The following is a 24,078-nucleotide window of genomic DNA, read 5'->3' as shown; positions in this document are numbered from 1 at the left end:
TATTGAGAAGGCTAACGCACATAAATTTTGGAGTAATTGTTGCCTAAATATTTCATTTAAATTAAATTTTATTACTTATATTTAAATTAAATTTGTACATAATTTGTTTTCACAGATGCATCTTTTAATAAAAAATATATTATAACAGTAGTTGAGTTTATCGACGAAAGCGAAGTTGTCAAGAAAAAGCTAATCTTACTATTGTCAATATTCACAAAAATTCGCAATACGGCATTTGCCACAATAAATGCACAGCTAAAAGGCGAGATACAATGTAGTTGGTGAAATAATGTTAGAAAATAAATAAATAATTATAGAAATGACCAGGTAATTAGGCTGGAAGTAATTGAGGAATATTTAGAATATATTAAACCAGAAATATTTTAAAAGCCGGTTACTTTTCTTGTTTTAGCCTTTATTTTGATATTCGAGAAGATCAGTGGCCACTTGTTTACGATGACAAATATAATGTTTCGGTTATGGGACTTGAGAAGTTCCATGTATTTGATGCGAAGAAATGGCGCAATATTATACAGGTTTGTTATGATACTCTATTCGCCAGATAGAGTTAATAGCAGAAAACGTAGAACTTATATAACTTATTAGTTAATGATAACGAGGTAAGAATTAGTTAACGTGACGCCAAAATGTTAGTCTCCAAGTCATTGTCAGTGTGGATGTATATTCTTGTTTGATTGCACCTGTTTAAGATATAAGTAGGGGTGTTTGGGCCGATTTCTATTTAGTCTGAGCAAGGACATCGAAAAACCAAACCAAAACAGACATGGCACCCAAGAGTTTGGGATGGCATTTTTCATAAATCTTTACATCTTGGTTTCATTTCTAGCTTCAAAAAGTATTGAACTTTCTAAAATCTGACTATAATTCTTTACAAAACATATTTAATATTAATTAATTATTTAATTAGATTTAAAATAATGATCTTAAGTATAAAAGACAATGTATTATTATATGTTAGCAGCTTTCAATAAATTTAATAAGATTTTCTTCTACTCCATGAATAACACTAAATATTCAATAAAAAGAGCTTTAAAGTAACATATGATGGATATATAGGAAGTAGGATTCTTTTACAAGAACTCATTTGAGTGGACCCTTGCTTCTTTTGTTTGTCATTTGGCAATGTTGTGTAACCATAGTTCCAAAAACCTTGTGGATAAAATCATAGAACTAATCTATAATATATGTGGTCTCAAAGAAACAAGCATAAATATTAAATTAGATATTGTATGACAAAATCTGAATAGCTTCAAGTTGATATGGCAAAGCAGGATAAAAAATAAGCTGATTTTTTCAAGCCAGACAGGGCTTTAGTTCATTACAAAAAAAATTAGTGTATGATTTTTATTATGTTGCGTACATTATCATATATTACCACTTTCAGCATTTAGAAGATGCCAATTTTATCACAAAGGATGTCTTGGTGCAACCCTTGGAAGCAAAAAAAAATGATCTGCTGGTTGTTCATACGAAGAAGTATCTAAAATCTCTTAAGGTAGGTAGTATTGGTGTTGTTTTATATATTGTCTATGTAGTGTTGAAGGAAACTAATTTTTTTAGGATGAAAATGAAATTAAATGTCTGCATTATTTTGTCATAATGAAATTTTTATTACAGTTTTGTGTGGCTTGCAGTTTTAGCTGCGTTGAATCACTAACCATCAAGTAAATTCTTTGCTTGTCTCTTCTTAAAAAAGTTCAGCAGATTGTATTGTTGGGTGTTAAGGTAGTAGTAATCTGTTATTGTCAATGTATGCTACAAATCATCTGCTACTACAGCTTGTGTTACAGTGAAGCTGCCAACCCGTAAGTAAAATTTACATTGTAATATTGGTTTTTCTATTTACAGTGGAGCCCAAAGGTAGCTGTGATTGCAGAAGTACCAGTTGTTGCATGCTTGCCTAACATTTTGGTACAGTATGCCTACTTAAAACCAATGAGGTGATTATTCTTAAATAATTTTTTTGTGAAGTATACAGATATAGTAATTATTAGAAAAACAGCTATTTATTCCAAATTAACAATTGGCAATACATATTTTACAATTCTTTTAACTACACCATTCCTCGCAAATGAGTATGCTGCTTAGTTCCTCTTACAGCCTTCTCCACTCTTATCCTCTGCTATTCTGCTTGAGTGTGAGTCTAAGGTCACAGTTATTCTATATGTCATTCCATGTCTCTTGGGTACCATAAAATCTTTTTACTCCATTTGCCTATGATGCAATGTAACATTTGACCTGTCTGTCGTCATTTCAAGTGCTCTTTGTGGTAGAAATATAAACTTGTATTTTAACTTATACACATATATTATACTGTGATTAAGAAAGTCTTTATTTTTATATATTGTATTATTCACTTTTTTTATTCTTCAAATAAACATTACATTTTTAAAAACAGTCACTTAGTATTTTAGACCAACTATAATAATAACTTTTATTATTAAGTTTATTTTTACATTGCCTTAAATATTCGAATTCATTCTTTTGGACAGGTTACAAACTGGAGGCTCAGTTTTGGCGGGAAAGCTAGCATTAGAGAGAGGATGGGCAATCAACGTTGGGGGTGGTTTCCATCACTGTAGCTCTGATAAAGGGGGAGGATTTTGCCCATATGCTGATATAACTCTGTTGGTCCGGTTCCTAGTTGAAAATCAAATGATACAGAATGCTATGATTGTTGATTTGGATGCTCATCAGGTATTATAAACATACAAACACATGAACAAACTCATACACTCGAAAACTGCTTTTTCAGTGACAATCAGTAAGTATGTAACAATCTGTGACCCAGAATTTTCTTATTCTATATTTTTGAATTATTAATATAATAAAAATTTCAACCATATGTGTGATGAATATACCAGTAAACATGGCCTTCCACTTTTAGTTCTCAAAGTTCAAAGTCGCTCAACGAGTCATGGAAAAGGCTTAGGATTTGTCTATGAAATTGAATTATAAATAAGTGGATCCATAGACAAATGATAGTGAATGATATAGCCCAGAGGATTAGCAAGCTGAAATAGTAGTGGGCAGACCACAAAGCATGCATAATAGATGGCTGTTGTGAGTGGAGACTACAGACGCTGAATGCAGACTGCTTTCATTGGGTTTATTGGTAATCTATGGGAGAGGCCAAATTCAACAGTGGCTTCTTATGACTGAAATGATAATGATGATGATGTAAAAGTATGGCTTTGTGGATACTTTTTGAAATATCTACTATTTTGTCAGATTCACTTCTTAACATGTAGGTTACACTAGTAAGTAACAAAAATGTAGAAATATTTAACTAGAATTGAAATTAAAATTATGTGATACTTACATTTATGAAGTATGGTGCATTTATTTATAACTATCTGCTTTGACAGACTTGTATGACATACTGTCAAAAGTTACAAGCTTGTTGCAGTTCAATAGAATAAATACATAAATTACACTTATTGAGTGATCACTTTATTTATTGATGTAATTTCTTAATATCACTACAATAAACAACAATTAGATAGGAAAACATATATATGTATGACTTATGTGTAAATATGTATGTAAAGATAAGGTTTTTAACTTTAAGAATTAGAGAATTTCTGTGCAGGGCAATGGTTACCAGCGGGATTTTCTTGGTGTACCGGAGGTATATATAATGGACATGTACAACCGTCACATATATCCCAAGGACAAGCGAGCTAAACAAGCTATTCGAAAGAAAGTCGAGCTTGATAACTTGGTTGAGGATTCAGAGTACCTGGACAAATTGCAGAAGTCAGTATAACTGTTTTGAACCATAAATAAGAAAGAAAGAATTATTGATGTAAATTTATATTGTTAGCTTAACTTATTAACAATGCAAGATACTATAAGAGCACCTACAATAGGGACCCTTACTAGGTAATATACTGAAGTGTTAAAACCCATACTGTAGTGGACTCAGCCGTTTGAATTTTTGATATTGATTTTAATTACAGAATAGTTAGAAAAAATCTCTTTCAATATATTTTTAACACTTGTGTTGCAAAAACTATTTTTATAAGTCGTAGAGTGTAAAAGATTTTACATAAAAAATCATTGGAGAGTAAAGTTTTCCTAGTTGGATTGACAAGTTAAACTTGAAGGCAGTAAGAGGACACAGAGGGCGCTGAATAAATGGCCGTTGGTGTGTAAAGGTACTGGAGTGAAGACCATGAACCGACAAGTGCATCGTATCGTATCCACAACAGATGACCAAGTTGCTGGAAGATCCAAGAGGCAGCCCGCTTTCAGCCGGTCTTATTGACAGTCTTTTGGGGAGTTTATGTCCTGAAATGATGATGACAGAAATAAATAATTGTTAAGATTACATAATAAACTAAACACATATAATGTTTTTCCTGTAGGCATTTAAAAGCTGCTTTAAATGACTTTAAACCCGACATTTTGGTGTACAATGCGGGCACTGATATACTGGACTCTGATCCACTTGGCCACTTAAACATTAGTGAGGATGTGAGTATATATTTATTAGGTATATATTTATTATTTATGTAGAAAAATTATTAGGTGACCCTATATTTATTATTAAATATAAAAAAAAAACTATTTCAAAAACAATATTGTAATGCTATTTGGCGCTGAATATTACTCTTTTTTTTCTGATGCACAAATAAATAATATTGAAGTTTTGCCAAAATACCATGTTACGACGCACAGTTGTCCAAAAACATGGAAATATTATAAGAAACACCCACAGCCACAAACACTCTTTCACTGCCTTTATGATTTATTTATGGACAAAATGCAAGTCGCACTGGAAATCTGTTTTTTACCTATGAGAACCTTATACCAAGTATTATTCAATGATATTGTATTCAATAAATACGCGATTAGGATTCCGAGTTAATTGTGCCCGAGTCTCGAACCACAACTATTTTTTTCCACCAATGTTTTCATTTGCTATTTTATCCAGTGGTGCTTATAGCAGAGCTAAAATATACGAATCCATTCCTCAGGATCTGATGAAAAGACCTTTTTGTACACTTAAACTGACTAATACATGACTACGAACGGACACACACATTAAAAGTATATATAAATATATTATTTAAATTAAATCCATATGTGCATAGTTTAGTTTGTTTTTAGCGCCGCAAAGAACGCTCATCCACAAAGTGACAGATGAACTATTAAAAATCAACGGGGAAAAGTTTGAAATGATAATTAGTTTTGTGTACAATTTATCAAATTATGTAAGAAATTGTGGCAATTTTTTATATATTTAAATAAATTTATTTATACTTTCAGGGTATAATCAAAAGGGATCAATTCGTGTTCGAGCAGTGCAAAGAAAATAACATTCCAATAGTAATGTTGACAAGCGGTGGTTACCTTAGGAAAACTGCAAAGATAATAGCCGATTCAATAATGAATTTGGAGAGAAAAGGCTTAATAAAAGGCAGTAAAATGACTGATATAGATAAATAGTATGGCAACACTGAAAGTAGTTACCATTCCTAGTCTAGTTACCATTTCTACTCAAAGTAGGATATTTTGGGATGACATCCCTAAAATGACGTAGTTTAGATATCGTGGTGCCAACTTTGGTATTAATTGCAAATAGGATTTGCGTATTCTAGAATAATTTATTTTCTTCCAGTCAATAATAATTGATTGTTTGTTTGCAATAAATTTTAAAGCAATATTAAATTTTTAAATTAAATAATATTTATTCTGTTTTGTGTTTTATTTGTAACTAGATGACTTGATAGATTTCTATTGTCGAAAGTTATAGGCTGGTCACAGTCCAACTGAAAAAGAACACCTGTACAACATATTTGATAGAGATCGTTAGGTACCGATTTGATGTATAAATATAGGTATGAAAAAGGGCAAGACGAGTAATAAATAATAGTTTCATGAATATGTTATATGTATATATGATTCGAGAATTTTATTGTCTTAATACGTTAATCTTTATAGTTTTTGATTGAAATCAAATAACATGACAACTTGACTTATTTAATATACTATGCGGTTTACTCTTTGAAATCTTTATAATGCTTTAAGAATATATTTAATATAATTGAAGTTGTTGCTCCTTCAATTATTACTCCGTTCAGGAGTTTTACGCTTAACAACATATTTGGCGGATTTTATTAATTTAGATCTGAAAATTATTATGTGACGATATTGAATAATACAGTAATTTAAGATTTATTTAAGTAAGGGTCCGCGCCAAACGGTATTTTATAGGTCATACCTCCTTACTTGTAACGACGTAGCTTTGGGTTAATAAGATAATCAAGGGAGCCTAGCCGGACGGCTAATCTCGGTGCTTATTATGACTATTTAATTGAAAAAACTTTATAATACTACGGTTTACGGTTCCTTATAGGACCAGGCAGGACCCTCTATTTGCCTATTCCTAAATTTGTTGATTATGTTGTCCCCAAAGTTCCAAACCGTTAGGTTATAATAATGGGGACAGTATGCCTTAGGTTAGGGACCTATAGGTAGGTGATGCCTCTTCAAGGTAAGTGCTCCATCCGTGAACACACTACCTAAGCGAGTAATGCAGTTGTAAGGCTCACACACTATCCACACAACACCAAGAACGCACTAATGAATCAATTCTCGCTCGCCCCAGGACCAGTTAGAAGCGGTCTGCATTGAGTGTTTTCTGACTACTTTAAAATCTATCCTATGAGTGGATGTTCTTCGTTGCGCTTGCTGTTTCGTGGTTTACAGTTTAAACCGTTAGTTTTAAATTATAATTTGGCAGTAATAACTTATTGATTTACGTGAGTATATGTCGTAATATGAAATTTATTTTTTACTTATTATATTGCAGTTTATTTAAATTTTATAATTCTAGGTTTGAAAGTGCGGCACATGTGATCTTTTAGGACAGGCCTTTTTATTCCGGGGTACTTTAAAACTATTTAGTTTTGTTTGTACAGTCTACGTAGAATGAGTTCACGGTATCTTGAGGTGTTATCATGTTTGTATAATAATGATAATTAGTTTAATCTGTAGTATTTGTTTTTTACTTAGCTTATTATTGAATTGGCAAGGTAAAGTCACTGTAGGCACGCGACATGACATCTGGGGTATTAACTTGACGGCTGCCTATGGACAAATCTGTCCGAACTCCCCGGGTGTATGCGGGTCAGATCATCCCGAAATAAAGTAGGCTAAATTATATCGAATCTCCTTAAAAATACAGTTTAAAATTGCTTGCTCTGGATGTACTACAGACCACAGGATCATAAACAATAATATTTCATTTTTTATTTAAAAAAATCGTTCCCGACACTGAAACGAAGGGTTAAGATGCAGGTCTAACAGTGGACATCCTGTGGCTGAAATGACGAGAATTAAAATTTTTATTTTACATGTAATTCATTATTTGCATATCATATTAATCCAAATTATTGACACGGATATTGAAATGATGCCGATGAAAAAGAGAAATAAGACTCCATAGACAAAAAAGCATCGAAATTTATTACGTGCTAATAAATAAATAAACAACAGCCAAAAAAATTAATATTATGACAAACGAAATTTAACTTTGACATTTAACGTGAAACATTGACAGCAAAGTATGAGTTTTTTTTTAAATTAGCATAAGGCTATTCGTTTTATCTTGTAGTTGTATTGAATTGGGAATAATAATCATCGGTTGGCGTGTTGTTATAAACCACTTCCTTGAAGTACTTCTCCTTCTCTTTCTGCTGCAGCGCCATTAAGTGGTTCTCCTCCATAAGTTGTTTAGCGATTTCCCTGTGGAAATTTATAGTTTTAGTAATCTTCTAGCAATGTCATTGTCATTGAAAGTGAAATACTTTTTAATCTATAACTCTAAAAAATGAGACCCAAATCAGTATCATTAATTTTATTATTACAAAATAATTAAATATTAATTATTTGGTGTCATACAAACTCGTGCAGTTTGCTTTAAATTACAAACGTCGACGTCTGTACGTCTTTTGCATTTGAACTTTATGGTTAACTATTATTTATCACTTTAAATAATTATGCAATAAACTTTTTTACAAAACTAAACGTTACATAAAAATTAAAAACTATACAAATGTTTTCACATTCACAGATCACTAAAAATTTACTACTAAAAGAAAATAAGTTGCAAGTTTTCAATAAATCTTTTTAGTGTGGTAAAATACTTATCTTACAAATTATTTTGCCTAAATCTTTTTAGCCAGAAAATAAACACAGATTCAATAAAGAATTATAAAGAATTAAATTTAGTTTATGCTTCTAATCAGCAATTAACACTACAGTAGAAAGCTTTGTGCTTTAAATTGTTTCCAGTGGATTTTGTTTCATTTGCTTGTTGCAGTAGTCGCACTTTTTAAATTTCGTTTTAAAAGAGCAACTGTTAAGATACTCGTTAGTTCTTTTCAGCGGATCAGCATTCCGAGCCGGCGTTAGCTTAGTAAGGGACTGACTGCACTGGCCTTTTTATATGTTAAAATAATAGGCGATTCAAAAGTGCGTGTAAATACCTACTTAAATAGTCATTTTGATTCGAATACTTATTGCGTTTTTGTGTGTGTATTTGAGTGATGATACCTTCTCATTCTCTTATCCTGAATGTCCTGCCGAGCGACTTCTCGTTGTATAGATTTCGCCAAAGCCTGCCACTCTGCTTCCATCTTTTCTTCCGCCTCTTTCTTTATCTAATTACATGGTAAAAATTATTTTCTTTTTGATTTTATTTCTAAACAAATATACTACCTAATGGGTGATAAGTAATAGATGTAAAAGCTCTAAAGGCCGAATGTCCAGCTTTATTTTATTAATTAATGTACGATATACCATAACAAAAATTCAATGGTTTCAGAAAAAATAATAAACTAATGACAATATAGTTAAAAATAACCTTTACAAAAGCAAGATTACTGGATTATAAAATTATTGCGTAACGTATTTGGAACAATTTATTCTCAACCTTTAACAGAAAGTCTACATTATCTGTCGTCGTCGTAATCAACAACGTCAAAAAAACAAAGTATATAGTCATCATCAAGTCAATTGATAGACGTCCACTGGAAGACATAGAACCCCTTCCCCCCCGAAAAGATCGCTAGGATCACCGGTCTTGTGTTGCCAGTATCCAGTGACTTCACACGGCCTAGACTAGACCCTAGTGTGGGCGTAATCACGCCGCAACTACCCACTCTAGAAGCTGTAGGTCGACGATTGTACGAGCAGCCTCGCTCACTGCTCTTTCAGACGAAGAATTCTTCGAGTTACGTGACCTTGGTTTTTTAGCAGATCTCCTCACAAATATATATTCAAAGTAAACAAAGAACCTTGTTTGCGACCATTTGTTCCTTTTGCCCGGCGTAGAATTTCTTCAACTCCTCTTGATTCATGCCCTTGTACATAAATCCAATGGCCCTGAAATAATAAGCTGTTTATATTCATTCAGATAGTTTTGTAACATCATAAATATTTTAATATTTCTAGTTCATTACACGAAATAATTTAAAATTAATTAATCATTAGTCCGCCCATATTTTATTGACTATATTCAGAGGTTATAATGATTTAGTTACTGTTGAGAAAGCTTGTAAAAGGTCGTTGTAAAAATGGAATCTATCGTGTCTCTTATAATCGAAGCAATCCCACCCGCTTTTAGGGTTAATAATAATTTATATCAAAGGAAATATTTATTTTAGTATTTCTTACTGAATACAATTTTTTTTGACATTTTTTGTATTTTAAAAAATAGTTTTATTTTAAACATTTACTACACGTGTTTCTACGTTTTAAAATTCTTTTAACGTGTATAGGGTGACGGTTATAGGTTTAAAAACTATAAAGGGGTGAATGTATAGCTTAATTGTCAGCAAAAAGATTTAAATATTTTTCACCCATTATTCCCCATCATATTGTGTAACATGATCTGAAATACAAGAATCCACAACTTGTGGAACTACAGTTTGCAGGGACAGACAGTAAACAATAATTAATATAAATATGTAATAATACGAAATTTTAAAAACGCTTCTTACAAATCGTGATTGCTTTTTCAAAGTGTCACCAAATATTAATTCAAAGCAATCCGTTATATTATTATAATCCCGTTTAAATGTTGTTCTTTTCTTTGCTCTAAAGTAAATAGTTGAAATAAAAAATTTAATATCTCGTAGTTATAATTAGCTTATGAACCTAAAAACTTATTTACGTTACTACTCTAGTGCCAATCATTACTATGCAAATTTTTTTAATATATACATAAGGTAAAACCACCAGTAATTGACACTGTACCAGTAGTTGACACTTTGAGGAAGAAAATAAAATATTAAGAAAAATACAGGTTGCCATAAATCGAGATGGTGTCTAAGGTATAGTACAGACATCTTGCAGCACAAAAACCAACTAACGTGGCGTCTTATACAACACCGCTAGTTACCCCGTTTGCATGACGGCAACCGCACGTTTCGCACCATTTTTATTGTTATTTTCTTGTGAAGTTTGTTAAGAGCAAGCGGGAAGAATTTTAATGTTGGAAAAGTAATATTATTTTACTTTGTCAAATAAACATTAATTTCTTTAATTATATTAGAGCTTGAAGCGTGAATGCATATTATTTAAAATCAAATTCAATAAAAACTATATAAATGGTGTCATGCCAATTACTGAAACTCGAAATCACATAGATTTCAGTAGTTGACATGTGAGTGTCAACTTATGGATTGTAGTATAATTTGCTAATAATGTTTTATTTATTGAAATTATGCTACCTATACGTTAAATTACTCTATTTTATCTTCTAAAATAATTTTGAATTATTTTGTTCAGTAGTTGACAGGAGGTGTCAACTATTAGAGCTGTAAGTGTCAACTATTGAATTTTTTTTTTGGTTTTTTAGATGCCACCGACAAAAAGAAATTTTAGAAATTATACACAAGATAGCCTTAATAGATAAAACAGATTCTGGTTAGATGACTTGCGAGGCGTTTTTTGAATTTATTGTTGACATTTTCCATCCTTGGCTAGAGAAAGAAATATTCTTTTGCCGGTCATTCTTTTTGTAGATGGGCATCAGTCTCACCTAAGTTTACAAGTGAGTCCGTTTTGTAAAAAAAAGGGATTATCCTTATTGCTCTGCACCCCAATGCAACACATCTATTACAACCAATGGATGTTGCGGTTTTCAGAACGCTGAAAGAGCATTGGTAACAAAAGGTTCACGAATGGAGATTATCTAATTAAGAATCTCCAATCTTTAAGAAAAAAGATTTTCCAAAATTATTAACAGAAGTTATCGACACTACACAGAACGCAACAATCTTCGAAAATGGTTTTAGGAAATGTGGGCTATTTCCATGGAACCCAGAAATTGTCTCTGTCCCACTAAACAATGAAGGTGATCAACTCACGAATGTTGAGGAACGAGGTTTGAGGATTTTTAAAAGAAGGGCTTCGGTTTCTCAATCTAGTATTCCACAAAGCAAGCTCATTACATTTCGCAATGGAGATAAAAATGAGTTGGATGAAAAAGATTTGTCACTGTTTGAACTATGGCAAAATACAAAATTGAAATAGAAAGTTGTTTGATAAATACCTCTGTTATCAACGAGCCTACCAAAGAAAGCAGTGAAGATATTAATCTATTATTATCTACAGAAGCAAGCGGTATTACTACGCTCACTTCTGGTGGCATCAATGAGTGCAATAACGAAATTAACGAAGATAACAACCTAGCATCTGAAAACAACATTTCTACGGTTTTTGAAGAATCTTCTGAAATTGGTACGAACCTTTGCCAAGCTGGACCTTCATTGTCAGCGGAAATCCCCAGCCCCTTCAAAAGTCATTTCTATTACAATAAAAATCAAGAAGAAATAAAAAAAATACGACCTACAAAAGAAAGAATGCCTGCCATAGTTTCGGGACATCTGTGTCAAGAATACTTTAGAAAGAAATTAGCAAAAAAGGACGAATTAGAAAAAATAAAAATGGAACGTGCTGCTGAAAGACAAAAGAAAAGAGAAGATAATGAAAAAACAAAAAAAGCGAAGATTCAGAAGTGTAAGAAAAAGACTGAAAAGAGGGTATTGTTCAATTTCGATGATAGTTCTGACACAGATACTGATGGCATTACTCTTGACAGTGAAAATGAGTCTCAAAATAAGAGCGATGGAGAAAACATACCTGAAAACAATCTTAAAAATCCAGTACAGAGAAAGGTAGGAGAGTATGTAGTATTTTATTAAGAAGAAGAGTCATTTCCAGGGGTTATTACTCATGTTACCAAAACAGCTGCTTCTATTTCGGCAATGCAGAAATGTGGAAGACTTTGGAAATGGCCTCCAAAAGTGGATCTTTTGGACTATAATTGGGAAGACGTGTTGTATCATATCAACGAGCCATTAAAAATGAGTCAGACAAGAAATGTATACTCTGTCCCCGAATTAGATTTTTTATGGAACTAGCTGATATCTTTTTTGTATACATTTTGTACCTTCATAAAAATTTAAGCATACCTATGTCAACTACTGAAAAAAAAAAGTGTCAACTACTGAATATTTTAGTTTCCACTAGGTGTCAACTACTCGACATAGTACTTTTATGTTATTAAAAAATAACATAAAAATACACATTAGTTTTATTGCTACAATCTTGTCACATTCTGAAAGGGGAATAATTAGCGCAACCAGTAATGACAAGCAGTTCCGTCTAAGATGATTTCATACCAAACTATCTCAATAAACATCTCGATAAATCGTTAAGGTGTCATCTACTGGGTATTTTACCTTACATACATACATATATATATATATATATATATATATATATATACACATACATATATATATATATATATATATATATATATATATATATATATATATATATATATAACGGTATGGAAATCAATACATATGATGATCAGTATATATATATGTATATACTGATTTTCATCTAATCCTCTGGATCTTAACCAAAAGTGTAAGTTTCGTGGCAAGGTTCATATGTCATGCTCATATCATGATAATTCGAAGTCCTTGTAATAATTCATAACATCGACAGAGATGATTTTTTGTAATAAGACAGTCATTTTCATCATTCGGTCATAAGATAACCACTGTTGGACAAATGTCCCTCTGTCTCTGGCCTACGGATAAAATGATGATGACGTAATAGAAAAAAAAAATAATTTTTCTCGTAGTAATATCTAAGAAATTCAGGCGTTATTTTGCGGAAGTCCATACTAAGTAACAACTTCTCGTAGTAATATTCCTAGGTAGATAATATACTCAATATTAGGTGAATGTCAATGTGACAGCTTGCGATTATTTATCTGCGTTGAAAAATGGATTCTATATTTTACCTATCCTTGCCCAGCGCACTCTTAGCCACGTCCGGATTTTCAGTGAGCATGTCCGAAGTCAAGTTGTTGTACATCTCCGCGGTGTTGTCGGCTTCTTCCTGTTCCTTCATGATCTGTTGAATTTGCTTACGTTCTGCTGCCTATAAATAAAAAAAAAACAATTGAAGGATATAAATAGATGGAATACATATGATTATTGTCTATAATTTGTAAAAGCTATGTATGGAATATATAAATCACTTGTCAGCAAAAACTTTTTTAGGGCCTTTACACCTATTTATAATCAATCTGTATAGTGTTACCACTTCTAAATTACGTTATATTAATTAATTTTTTTAATTCCTTATACGCGTGATCAGAATTTTGAACGCTTTTTGTTACTATATTTACGTAAAGATACGTTATTTATAATTTCGGAAACCAGTGATTTTTGCTTAGAGTGTATATTACTAAGGCGTATGAGCTTATACTACTTCATTTATATATAAATTATGATACTTAATAGTACTATACTCTCCCCCTTTCAAGTTTTTACAATATAACCAATCATCTGTATATATACGGACCATGTATAGCGCAACTATAGGAGGTCCGCAAAAGAACCAAGATCACCAACGTAGTCTGAAAAATTGGTTGTTTGAAGTAACAGTGGACGGGGTATCGCTTGTGTTTACCGATAGCTGAAAGGGTCGAAAGGTTCTCGAGTAGCGCGAGTACCTCTCCACCAGCCGGTGGACGGGGCGTGGTGGCTTTACTAGGTGGAACGACGACATAATTGAGGACGCGTGACGTCACTGGATGCAGGTGCGCAGGACCTGTCATCGTGGCTATTTTTTGGGAAGGTCTGTGCCTTGTAGTGGACGTAGATCAGCCGAAATGAAGAATAAAATAGCGCAACTATTGTATTTTTATATCAAGGCTCAAATGAATATTGATTAAAATACAGAACAACAAAATAATGCAAAACAAAAAAACGAAAAGCAACGCCAATGCTTATGAAAACTTGGGGCTTATTGGACGACTGGCGGTCTAATCTTCAACGCATATGATTTCTTGGTTTGGTTATTACCACGTACTATATTTATTTAATTAATCTCAATACTGCTCGTGGACGTCTAGCGCGCTGCTTCTTCTCCGCGGACCCATGCTAAATAAGTCCGCTTGCACACATACACAAAAACAAGCGCACATACACACGTATACACACACACTGACACTATTCCGGTTGGAACAACAAAGCAATGTTTATATGAATTTCTCGAATTGAAGAATAGTATGCCTATTTATTACTACATTAGTTTTTTAAGTGTTTGAGTTTGATAAATTCAATTACTATAATTATATTGTATGCAATAAATGTATTATTAAATAGCATTAAAAGTAAATCTGTGTACATTTGAGATACAACAAAAAGTAGCGGAAGCATTAGATGAGTTTTAAAATAAATAATAATCTAGTTTGAGTTGGTTAGTAAATATTCTTTTGCGTAATCGCATACGTGTATAATAGAAATTATTGATTTAAGGTGTGTATACACTTTAACCGCAGTAGTAGCGTGCTAGAACATATTTTTTCATCCTTGATTTGTAATGTAAAATAGTTATCGTTAATAGTTGAAATGTTAATCATAATTAATGCTATAATTATAATTTACAGAAAAAAAATTCTTTAGTAGGGTTTTCAGATCGAATCAGTCATGAAGAGATCCGTAGACGAAAATATGGTTTTAAGGTTCTGGAGTGGAGATCACAAATCAGAAATCGCATCGTTGGACGTCCACACAGACGACTTTGTTAAGATCGTCACAAGACCCTGAATGTAGATCGCTTTCATCTATGGGGAGGACATATTCAGCAATAAATATTTTCCGGCGAAATATTGATGATGATGACGATGATGATGATGATGATGGTGGTGGTGGTGGTGATGGTGGTGATGATGATGATGATGATGATAAGGGTATTCAGATGAGAATCCTAACATCTCAGCATTCTATGGATTTACTTTGTTTTTGCAAGTTCCATCGCTTTGTAGGAAAAGAATTTTCCAGTACTCACACATGCTGACCGACTTTTACAGCTTGCTTTTGCTATCACGTTGTCTTCACAGAGTAATGCTGTCACACAATATTGTTCAGCGCTATATACTGTTTGTTATAAATCAACGTCAACCGTACCCAGACAAATATAAATATCTATGTAAATAAAAACAATTATTGCGGACCAAAGAAGTAAACGATTCTTATGAAACTTGAGTTCATCTTTTTATTGCTATAACTACAAATCTTTTGCTTTTATTGATTACCCGCTCTATGAACGGATTTATACTTGACGTTGATTTATGAGAAGTCCATAATATCAGAATTAGATTTCTCAACTTTACAAATGAAATAATAATGGTTTTATAGCATAAGAGTTTACCAGAGCTTCGTTGTAGCGTAGATTAGCTTGTCCGAGGCGGTAGCGGCATTCTCGTTCCAGCTTATCCAGCTCGCTGGCGCGTGCGTCGCGTGATTTTATCGCCATCTAAGTATTAGCTACATTTTTAAATGAACGACTACATACTAGATTGCTTAAATGGCAAGTTAAAAAAGTTGTATTTATAAAGATAACTAATAAAAGTATGACACCGTTGTAATTTTCTATAATAGGTGTTAACAGTCACAGTTCCAAAAACTTAGGATTTTAATTGTCGATATCGAAGTTTAATTTATTCATATTTTTAATTCACCTGGGTTTATTCATAGTAACTTCTTGTGTACTTTATGAAAAGAACGCCAGAAAAGTCCATCTTGATGGAAATTAGAAGCAGATTGACGACTATACCTCAAGCAAGAACTTGTCTTCTGTAGATGTGTGTACAAAAACTTCTTAGTAATAAAGTAATAAATATGCGTAAAAACATTTATCAATACCATCACATTTATAGCATGTTCATCTTAGTTCAAATATATTTGTACAGTAAAATTTCCTAATCCGCGCTTCTATCATTTGCGTTTTCACTATTCGCGGATTAAAAAAGTGTGACCCAGTCCCTATATTTGCCGCTAAAATTGCTTTATTCGCTGATATAATAATTACATACATAGTAGTGAAAGGATTCCAACATTTATCCAGCTCGATAACTTTTATAAATGCCGTCAAATGGACTAATATGGTTATGTTAAAGTGTTAAATTCACAGCCCATCGAAGAAGGGGCTTCAACAAGCTCTGGAAAAGTGATACTAATTTCAAAAATCTTGGGGTTTAAGAATGGCAAATGAGCTTTGCGATTTTCCAATGAACTTTGATCCATCTATAGAACGAAGTCTTGTTTTTAAGAGGCAAAATGCATATCAGCATGAAAGGAGATTTTAAAAACTGCCATGTAAAAATATTTGTACATGAACCTAGGTTAATTGAAATGGAATGGAGGATTCTGTAGACGAACGAAAGTAATCAACACAGCTCAGCGGATTAAAAGATTGAAGTAGCACTGGGCACGCCTCATAGCACGCAGAAGGGATAACCCTTGGGGCGCTGCAAGCGCAGTGGAGAATATCTATTCACAAAATGGACTCTGTTAAGTTCGTTGGAACACGATGCACGCAGGCCGTTTTACATTTTGCATTTAAGAGTGCACAAGAATTGAATAATAGTCCAAAGTTCTTGCATGATCATCGATATCATTGCTGTCATTTCTTGCCTGAGGGCAAAGGATTTTGACTTCTCGTTTGGTATTAGTACAGTAAAGGGATGAATTAATTTAACTACAGATACAATTAAATGGATTACAATAAAGCTAAAAACATCAGAACATTATTACAGAACATATTTAGTTTTGTTTATATTTCGATGACAGGACACGATCCTAAATGTAATCCAAGCGCAAGTCGAACCGTTAGCAAACCGCCTGCATTAGCGTAGAGGAAGCCGGTGATTTACGATGATTGATTTATTCCGATGAATTGAGGAAACGTCACGGTGCACTTGATGTACCAGAGGAAGGTGTCCCTTAAGACGCCTCCCAACACCCACAGTGTCCGGTGCGCGGAAGACATTTCATTTTTCATTCTTATCTTTAATAACAATAGACACTTTCCCCGCCTTCAACATTTATGAATACTCGACGGTTTGATTGTTCTATTTTAAAATTATTCGATCGAAATTAGAACAGTTAACTAAATTAATTCTGATTTCATAAAAAAATGAAAAATTATTACCGTTTGTAAAGTAATTATTAACTGTAAATTAAAAATCCTTAAATAAAGTCCTTATATAATGAAGGTAAAATTATTGTTATTAAAGAAACTTACAAAATACGAGTATATCTCTATCATGAACGAATTTTATTTATAAATTATGTTTGCATACCATATAAGCTTCTTCTGCTTGCCTTCTTTCCTCTTCTGCTGCTTTGCGCTCCTGGACCTGCTGCTCTAGCCAGGCGTTCTTCTGTTCCGCCATTATCTTCTTGCGTTCCTCATATTCAAGATCTTCGCCTTCAAATCTAAAATATTGCCGTAGTGTATAAAGGAGATTTTATTATAAAAACCTGAGCGTGCATATTTCGATTTATTAATGTATCTAGTGAAATAACCATATGACTTTAGTTATTTTAAATGTTGCTTAACGCCTTATAAATGATTAAAAGATAGTAGATCTGTGTTTGTGCGGATAATTATCGTAAGGAAAATAGTTCTTGTCATAATTAGTTTGTCGATAGGCGCCTATTGCAATGCATTAAACGAGTTCCGGCGATCTTGTCTATATCGTCGGTCCGCTTAGTGGAAGTCCAACTCATTCCGTATCCATCCTGCTTTAGGCCGCACTAAAGAACTTTTCGGCTCCAACGGAATTCGGTTATATGAGCTATGTGCTAAGCCCCCTGCCCCTTCAGACGAGTAATTCTTCGAGCTACGTTCTTTATCATAGTTCTTTTGCAGATCTCCTCATTTCAGATTTGATCTCGCAGTTAGCTCCGGGCATATGTGACCTTGATCTCTTTTATAAGGCTTATCGTAAACGACCACAGCTTATATATCATCACTGGTAATACACACTGGTCAAATACTTTCATCTTCAAGCATTGCCATATTTTAGACGAACGGAACGGAAGCTGTTTCGTAGCTTTTTGAACGTAGCCGGTAACTTTTTTAAATATATTACAAGGTTAATCATCATTATCATTTCAGTTTAAGTCTACTGCTGGACATTGACCTCTCACAAAGATTTCCCATAGGGCCGCTTAGAAGTGACCTGTATCCCAGCATCTTTCGACGACTTTGACAAGATTGTCTGTTCACTTTGTGGGAGGACATCTTACACTTCGGTGTTTGGCACTGGTCGGTGTAATATTTGAGGATGCCCCGTGGAGGGGTGAAACACATGTAGAGTAAATTAACGGTGGTAGTTATGTTTCGCATTGTGTGCCACTTGCGTCTCTTTCTTAGTATTACACTTGTTTAGGTTAATACATTTTTTGAAATCTTACTTCTGAGCGCTGGACATGCCAACGGGCGTATCATCGGTTGCCCGTGGTGGCAGTTGTTTCTTCAGGACATCGGGGTCGTTCAGGTCATACTCGCGCCGATCCTCGGGTCGCTGGTATCGCTGCCTGTACTCGTTGATCTCGAGACCAATGCGACGGCGCTCCTATTAAAGTTAGCATGTAAGTATAATAGTATTTTAAGGAGTAACAAAAAAACAGACTTCGTAAAAAATATTTACGTCTTTCTATAATTTAAATGAAAAAAACAATTATTAACATTTTAAAAGCACTGCGTTTAATTCAACAAACATTGTTGTATTAGTTTAATCTATTAATTTTTTAAACTATACACACATTAAGTTCTATTAAGTTGTAATTAATTGCATTGGTCTGACCGGAACCCCAGTACCGCGCGTTAGTGTAGTCAGGTTACGTCTTTATTCTTTATACGTTATTAATTCTTCTTTTTTCGTGTAACAAAGAGAGATGTTATTTAAATACAAACTTTTTCAATTCATCCGAAAATTGCGTTTAATAAATCCGAAATGCTTTATCAATACCAATTGTACTTTTGTGATGTATAATAAGTAGTACAATAAGTTTTGCTCTTTTTTACAATTATTTTCTATAATGTACTCAATACTCGAAGAATAGGCAGGTAATTATATTTATATTTTGTTTACGCTGTAACGATACCAGTGAATAGTGTACGTGTAATTTGAAATTAATGCCTGACAATGTTAACTGATGTAAATGCTTTAATGTGATGATAGAGGAAGCTGTAACATCCCTACATGGCTAACAGCGTCGACATCTAACAGAAACCAGCTTCCATGTGTATGCTGTTGGTAGAGATACATACAATATATATATAAAATTGATTAATAAATTTCAGATCGAAATCGATTGACAGTATATGCACTTATCAATTATCACCGTACGATTTTATTACTAGTTTAAGTATTTTGGTATATAAAAATTAGACATAAGCGTTTGTTCTATTTACGAGTAAGCTCTAGAATGTGTTCACCGCCGATAATGACTAGGCATTTGGGGAGTCAGACCAGATATTGCAGGGGTTATCAATTAGTTCCATACATCACGTAATGGAATAAATCCAATGGTCACAGCTGGTAGAGTTAGAAGAGGTCATGGTCGTCAGAGGTGAAACACCTAAAGGTAGTGGAAACATTGAAACAACCTCTCTTTCTCTAGCTTCTAGAACTACAGCGAGATTGCTATCTTTGATCATCTGCTGCGCAAACGCGAGGTTCTTCCTCTCCTGTTCTTCCCTCTCAGCCCGCTTCTCCGCCACCTGACGTTCCAGGAAAGGCACATCAACCTGTAAATAATTAACGTCGATATTATTTAAGCGTCAAGAAATATATCCTTTTGCTAAGAAACTCACGGCGAGTTCGTAGAAGGCAACAAATAGCCTTATTAATTTAATACTGGTTTTTGTAGCTCGTTTTATAAAAATAGTAATGTTTTTAAAAACGTATCAAGTAATTATAATTGCTAACTTTATAATTGGTTAAAGGTATGTAGAGTTCATTTGTTAGCAAAAAGCTTTAAGGCTTTTACATTTATTTTTAATTACCATGTATAAAGTGATCATAATGGAATTCTATTAGAATGCTGCCTTTTCGAAGTCTTCAAAGACAGATAGTAAATAATGAATTTTAAATGTCCGAAAAAAAACCTTGAGTTTTAGATAGGGTGTACCATAATTGATAGCAAATGAGTGATACATTAAGTCGTTTACATCATTAACCCTTCGCCTTGTGTAAGTACGTAAGAGGTTAATAATTAAAAAAAAAACAGTGATCATAACAGCGTATAATAATTATTATTATACACATTGACGATTTTAATAAAACTAATAAAACGACTTGTGTGACGTGACAAAATAAAATTTACTCACGCCTATTTTCCTATTTCTGGCGTTAAAGATCCTGGACCTTCTCTCGAGTTCACACTGCCGTCTCCTTTCCCTGTTCTTAGCTTCCTTTCTGTCCTGTTCATTAGCTATTTGTAGTTTCATCATCTTATTAAAATTAATATCAGAGTCTTCGAAATAGAATGTTGAAAATCAATATTAGTAACGAAGTAACAGCTTTGGTTGTCAAAGTAACTTCATTTGTTTATTGCCTAGGTTACGTATATAGATACGATCTTCATACTAAATAAAAGTGTTGTCTACATAAATATAAATGTCCATCATTGTTTCTGCAATAGAACGTCTACTGCTGGATATAGACTTCTTTTATAGATTTCCAATTGGGCCGGTTGAGAGCGTGTTGCATACAACGTTTTTCGATAACCAAAAGTTCATGTGTACCTTTTGCGTGGAAGTACTATGCAGCCCTCTGCTGTTCCGTGGTCCAACTCCAGAACCTCAGGGCTCCAGCTTATAAATGTAACATTGAAATAAAATATTCAACAAACTATGCCCGCGACTTTGATTGCGGCGGAATTTGACTAAAATACAGATATAAATATATACATATCGAGACATGTACATAATATATACTTAAATTTAAAATTAATGTACGCGCCTATATGTATATATATATATATATATAAATATATAAATATATAAATATATAAATATATATATATATATATATTTATTTATATGTATATATCCATACACATGTAGTAGAAATCGCCAGCTTTAATATTACTAATAGGCATTACAATTTGTGTATATTTATTTGTGTATATAAAACGCTCTACGTTGCGTCGTTATTGTTTTTTTTTTTAATTAATTAGGTAATAGCCAATGACTTACATTAAACAACAAAAAAATTACATTTTCTATCACGTAACCGTTACATTTAAATGTCAGTAAAAACAATTGGGTTTATCTCGAGGAAACATTATTTCTTGATATTTGGTTGAAGTTGCATTGTACTTGATTTCTATAAAATTAAAAAAATATTTAAAATAAACGATGAAGACTTTTATGTTTATTTATATATATATATATATATGCGCGTACATTAATTTTAAATTTAAGTATATATTATGTACATGTCTCTATACGTATATATTTATATGTGTATACATATATATACATATGGATATATGTAGACGATATATAGCACTAAACGGTAATAATATTAGTCATATGGCAACACCGTTTATTGTGTCTGTGCGTCCCGTACCGCGATGCCAATTGCATGAACACAGCGCTCGTAGTTGCGACTGCTATGAGCTTCACTCGTCCGCTGACTTGACCTTGTAAAGACGTGTATTCAGTTCGCGCGGACAAATACTTAAAACAATTTTATAAAAACATTTTTTTTCTTCAAAAATTTAAATTAATTGAGACAGTGCATTATAAATTACAGTGAAGTTTAATAGCTATCGTATTTTGTGATGTGATTTATAATATGATAAGTGTTTTAAAAAAATCTAGAGGCACAAAAGGTAAATCAGAATCCATGCAAGAAGATTTGCCGACGAGATGGGGGAACTTGTCCCGCGGGCACAAGTCCGAGGATGTCTCCAGCCTCATCAGATACATTGATGATAATATAATCGGAAAAGGCAACTCCTTCTGCGGGCCATTCGGACGAAGAAAAGGTAAACTGTTTCCATTCATTAATATTCTCTACAGTCCTTTCATATTTTTTAAAAATATTTTTTTATAAATGACATAGCAAAATTTTATGCCAAATAAATATTTATTTAAATGTTTTTAGTGTTATAATTATGTATATCCAATTAGTATTTTGGCATGCGTACATTGTTTACGAATTTTAATTTGGTTATTTATCAATTCCCTAAATAAACTTGTATGTTTTATTAGTCCCCTGATCGGCGTGTGTTTATGTCATATGTTTCATATGGGACAATAAACGAGTACATAGTTCATATATTTATAATTCAGATTAATCCATAAGTATATCATGGTAGAGTATGATTTTGTATTTTGTGTAATTCCTAAGAAGTTCTTTATTAATCGATATTTTCATAAAAACTAATGTAATTATAAATATTTATGTTTAAAATTAAATAGCGTGACATTTGCGCCATTTATATTATTAAATTAATTTATATGACGAATATATTTTGCGACGAATATAGAAATATTTATAAATCTCTGACTGGATTTGGATAAGCAATGATAACCACTAAGACTTTACTTTGTGATGATCTATCTTATTTATCTAAATGATTTACATTTAATAATTATGAACATTGACCGAGTTTTCCAATGGATTAATATTCACTTTTATTATAGTTATTATATATGTAATTCTTACATTTGCCTATATAAATGTGTTATATATATATATATATATATATATATATATATATATATATATATATATATATATATAGATATGTATATCATATAATGTATATGACCGTGTCTTTGTTATCCATGGATATGGCAGTAAGATTTAATAGTGTCTTAACTATTAATAAAAATTGGATGATATCTAAATTTCTAGATGATATTAATACATATGTATATATCGCCTTCCGTTTTGATAGTCGTGAGAGAGAATGTACACACATTGTAGAGTAAAATCATATATAAAGATAAACTTTAGTTACCCAGTTATTTACGATTGGGACAATAATACCAGATATTGTTTTATTTTATTTTTTTAAATATTGTATATATAAAGGCGCACACGGATTCTCTTCCAGTTAACCTATGAAATGGACGAAGTTTGAAGTAATTGTAACTATTTTTTATATATTTACTAGATATATTTACATAAACATATATTTACTTAGACATCCATAAAAATATAAAATTATTGCAGGCAGTATTTTTTATTGTTGCGTATATAATGTGAAATAGTTGATTATTATTTCATATATATAATAGTACGTTTTAAATTTTGGTAACTCGTGTTTAGACCACTCGTCTGTCCGACCGGACATTTCTCAGCTGTATTTATGTCTCGAGAACTGGGCGAAAATAGACATTAAATCGTGCGCCCGAGTCGTCCTTGAATTCGATTTAGTACAATCGATTACGCACGCTTATCGATAGAAAAATGCGGAATGCCACTATTGTTTTGTTACGTTCTATTTTTTAATTAAACTTTTAAATGCCAGAACATTTACCGGTATGTTTGTGGTAAATACGTCTAGTTTTCTATGAACTATATGTATAATTTTATTGAAACAAAAGATGGTCTTTCATTTTGGGATTTTTGGGGAAAGCTGTAGTTCAGCGAGCCATGGATATATTCATGCTCGGACTTTCTCTACTATTACC

At 32.6% G+C, this 24,078-nt stretch overlaps 3 protein-coding genes across 4 annotated transcripts in view; 2 read left to right on the top strand and 1 right to left on the bottom strand.

The window, feature by feature from the left end:
- The first annotated feature begins 171 nt into the window (after positions 1-171).
- On the top strand, positions 172-5,654 carry HDAC11 (Histone deacetylase 11). The gene is made up of 8 exons (XM_068766998.1): positions 172-327; positions 413-536; positions 1,406-1,516; positions 1,870-1,961; positions 2,514-2,718; positions 3,614-3,780; positions 4,392-4,500; positions 5,296-5,654. Exons 1-8 carry the CDS (start codon positions 320-322, stop codon positions 5,473-5,475), a joined length of 996 nt encoding a protein of 331 aa, XP_068623099.1. The 5' UTR covers positions 172-319; the 3' UTR covers positions 5,476-5,654.
- A 1,980-nt stretch (positions 5,655-7,634) lies between these two features.
- LOC137923812 (RIB43A-like with coiled-coils protein 2) lies at positions 7,635-20,926 on the bottom strand. The gene is made up of 9 exons (XM_068767082.1): positions 20,755-20,926; positions 20,032-20,172; positions 18,834-18,994; positions 17,714-17,849; positions 15,781-15,885; positions 13,361-13,500; positions 9,330-9,417; positions 8,587-8,693; positions 7,635-7,776 (listed from the first exon to the last, which is right to left on the bottom strand). Exons 1-9 carry the CDS (start codon positions 20,875-20,877, stop codon positions 7,635-7,637), a joined length of 1,143 nt encoding a protein of 380 aa, XP_068623183.1. The 5' UTR covers positions 20,878-20,926.
- Positions 20,927-22,038: 1,112 nt separating this feature from the next.
- LOC137923711 (uncharacterized) overlaps positions 22,039-24,078 on the top strand; it is a 138,143-nt gene continuing 136,103 nt past the window's right edge. For both annotated transcript variants that reach the window (XM_068766959.1, XM_068766958.1), the window contains exon 1: positions 22,039-22,421. In XM_068766959.1, the coding sequence (XP_068623060.1) occupies positions 22,229-22,421 (193 nt within the window). In that variant the 5' untranslated portion in view covers positions 22,039-22,228. The remainder of the gene's footprint in view (positions 22,422-24,078) is intronic.

Source organism: Battus philenor, unplaced genomic scaffold (assembly GCF_028537555.1).
Source record: "Battus philenor isolate CCGP_79_NKW_IND1 unplaced genomic scaffold, ilBatPhil1.0.hap1 SCAF_22, whole genome shotgun sequence".
Lineage (NCBI taxonomy): Eukaryota > Metazoa > Arthropoda > Insecta > Lepidoptera > Papilionidae > Battus > Battus philenor.
The sequence above is the reverse complement of the archived record's forward strand: the minus strand, read 5'-3'. Positions and strand labels throughout refer to the sequence as shown.

What these genes read in the sequence shown, in the direction of transcription:
- HDAC11 (XM_068766998.1), top strand. An exon ending in AGTATCTAAAATCTCTTAAG is followed by an intron (nt 1,517 to 1,869) that starts GTAGGTAGTATT and finishes TTCTATTTACAG; the next exon opens with TGGAGCCCAAAGGTAGCTGT. An exon ending in GCCTACTTAAAACCAATGAG is followed by an intron (nt 1,962 to 2,513) that starts GTGATTATTCTT and finishes TCTTTTGGACAG; the next exon opens with GTTACAAACTGGAGGCTCAG.
- LOC137923812 (XM_068767082.1), bottom strand. Translation starts at nt 20,877, where the DNA reads ATGATGAAACTACAAATAGCTAATGAACAGGACAGAAAGGAAGCTAAG. An exon ending in TACGCTACAACGAAGCTCTG is followed by an intron (nt 13,501 to 15,780) that starts GTAAACTCTTAT and finishes TTTTATTTATAG; the next exon opens with GCAGCAGAACGTAAGCAAAT. An exon ending in AACAAATGGTCGCAAACAAG is followed by an intron (nt 8,694 to 9,329) that starts GTTCTTTGTTTA and finishes CCATGTAATTAG; the next exon opens with ATAAAGAAAGAGGCGGAAGA.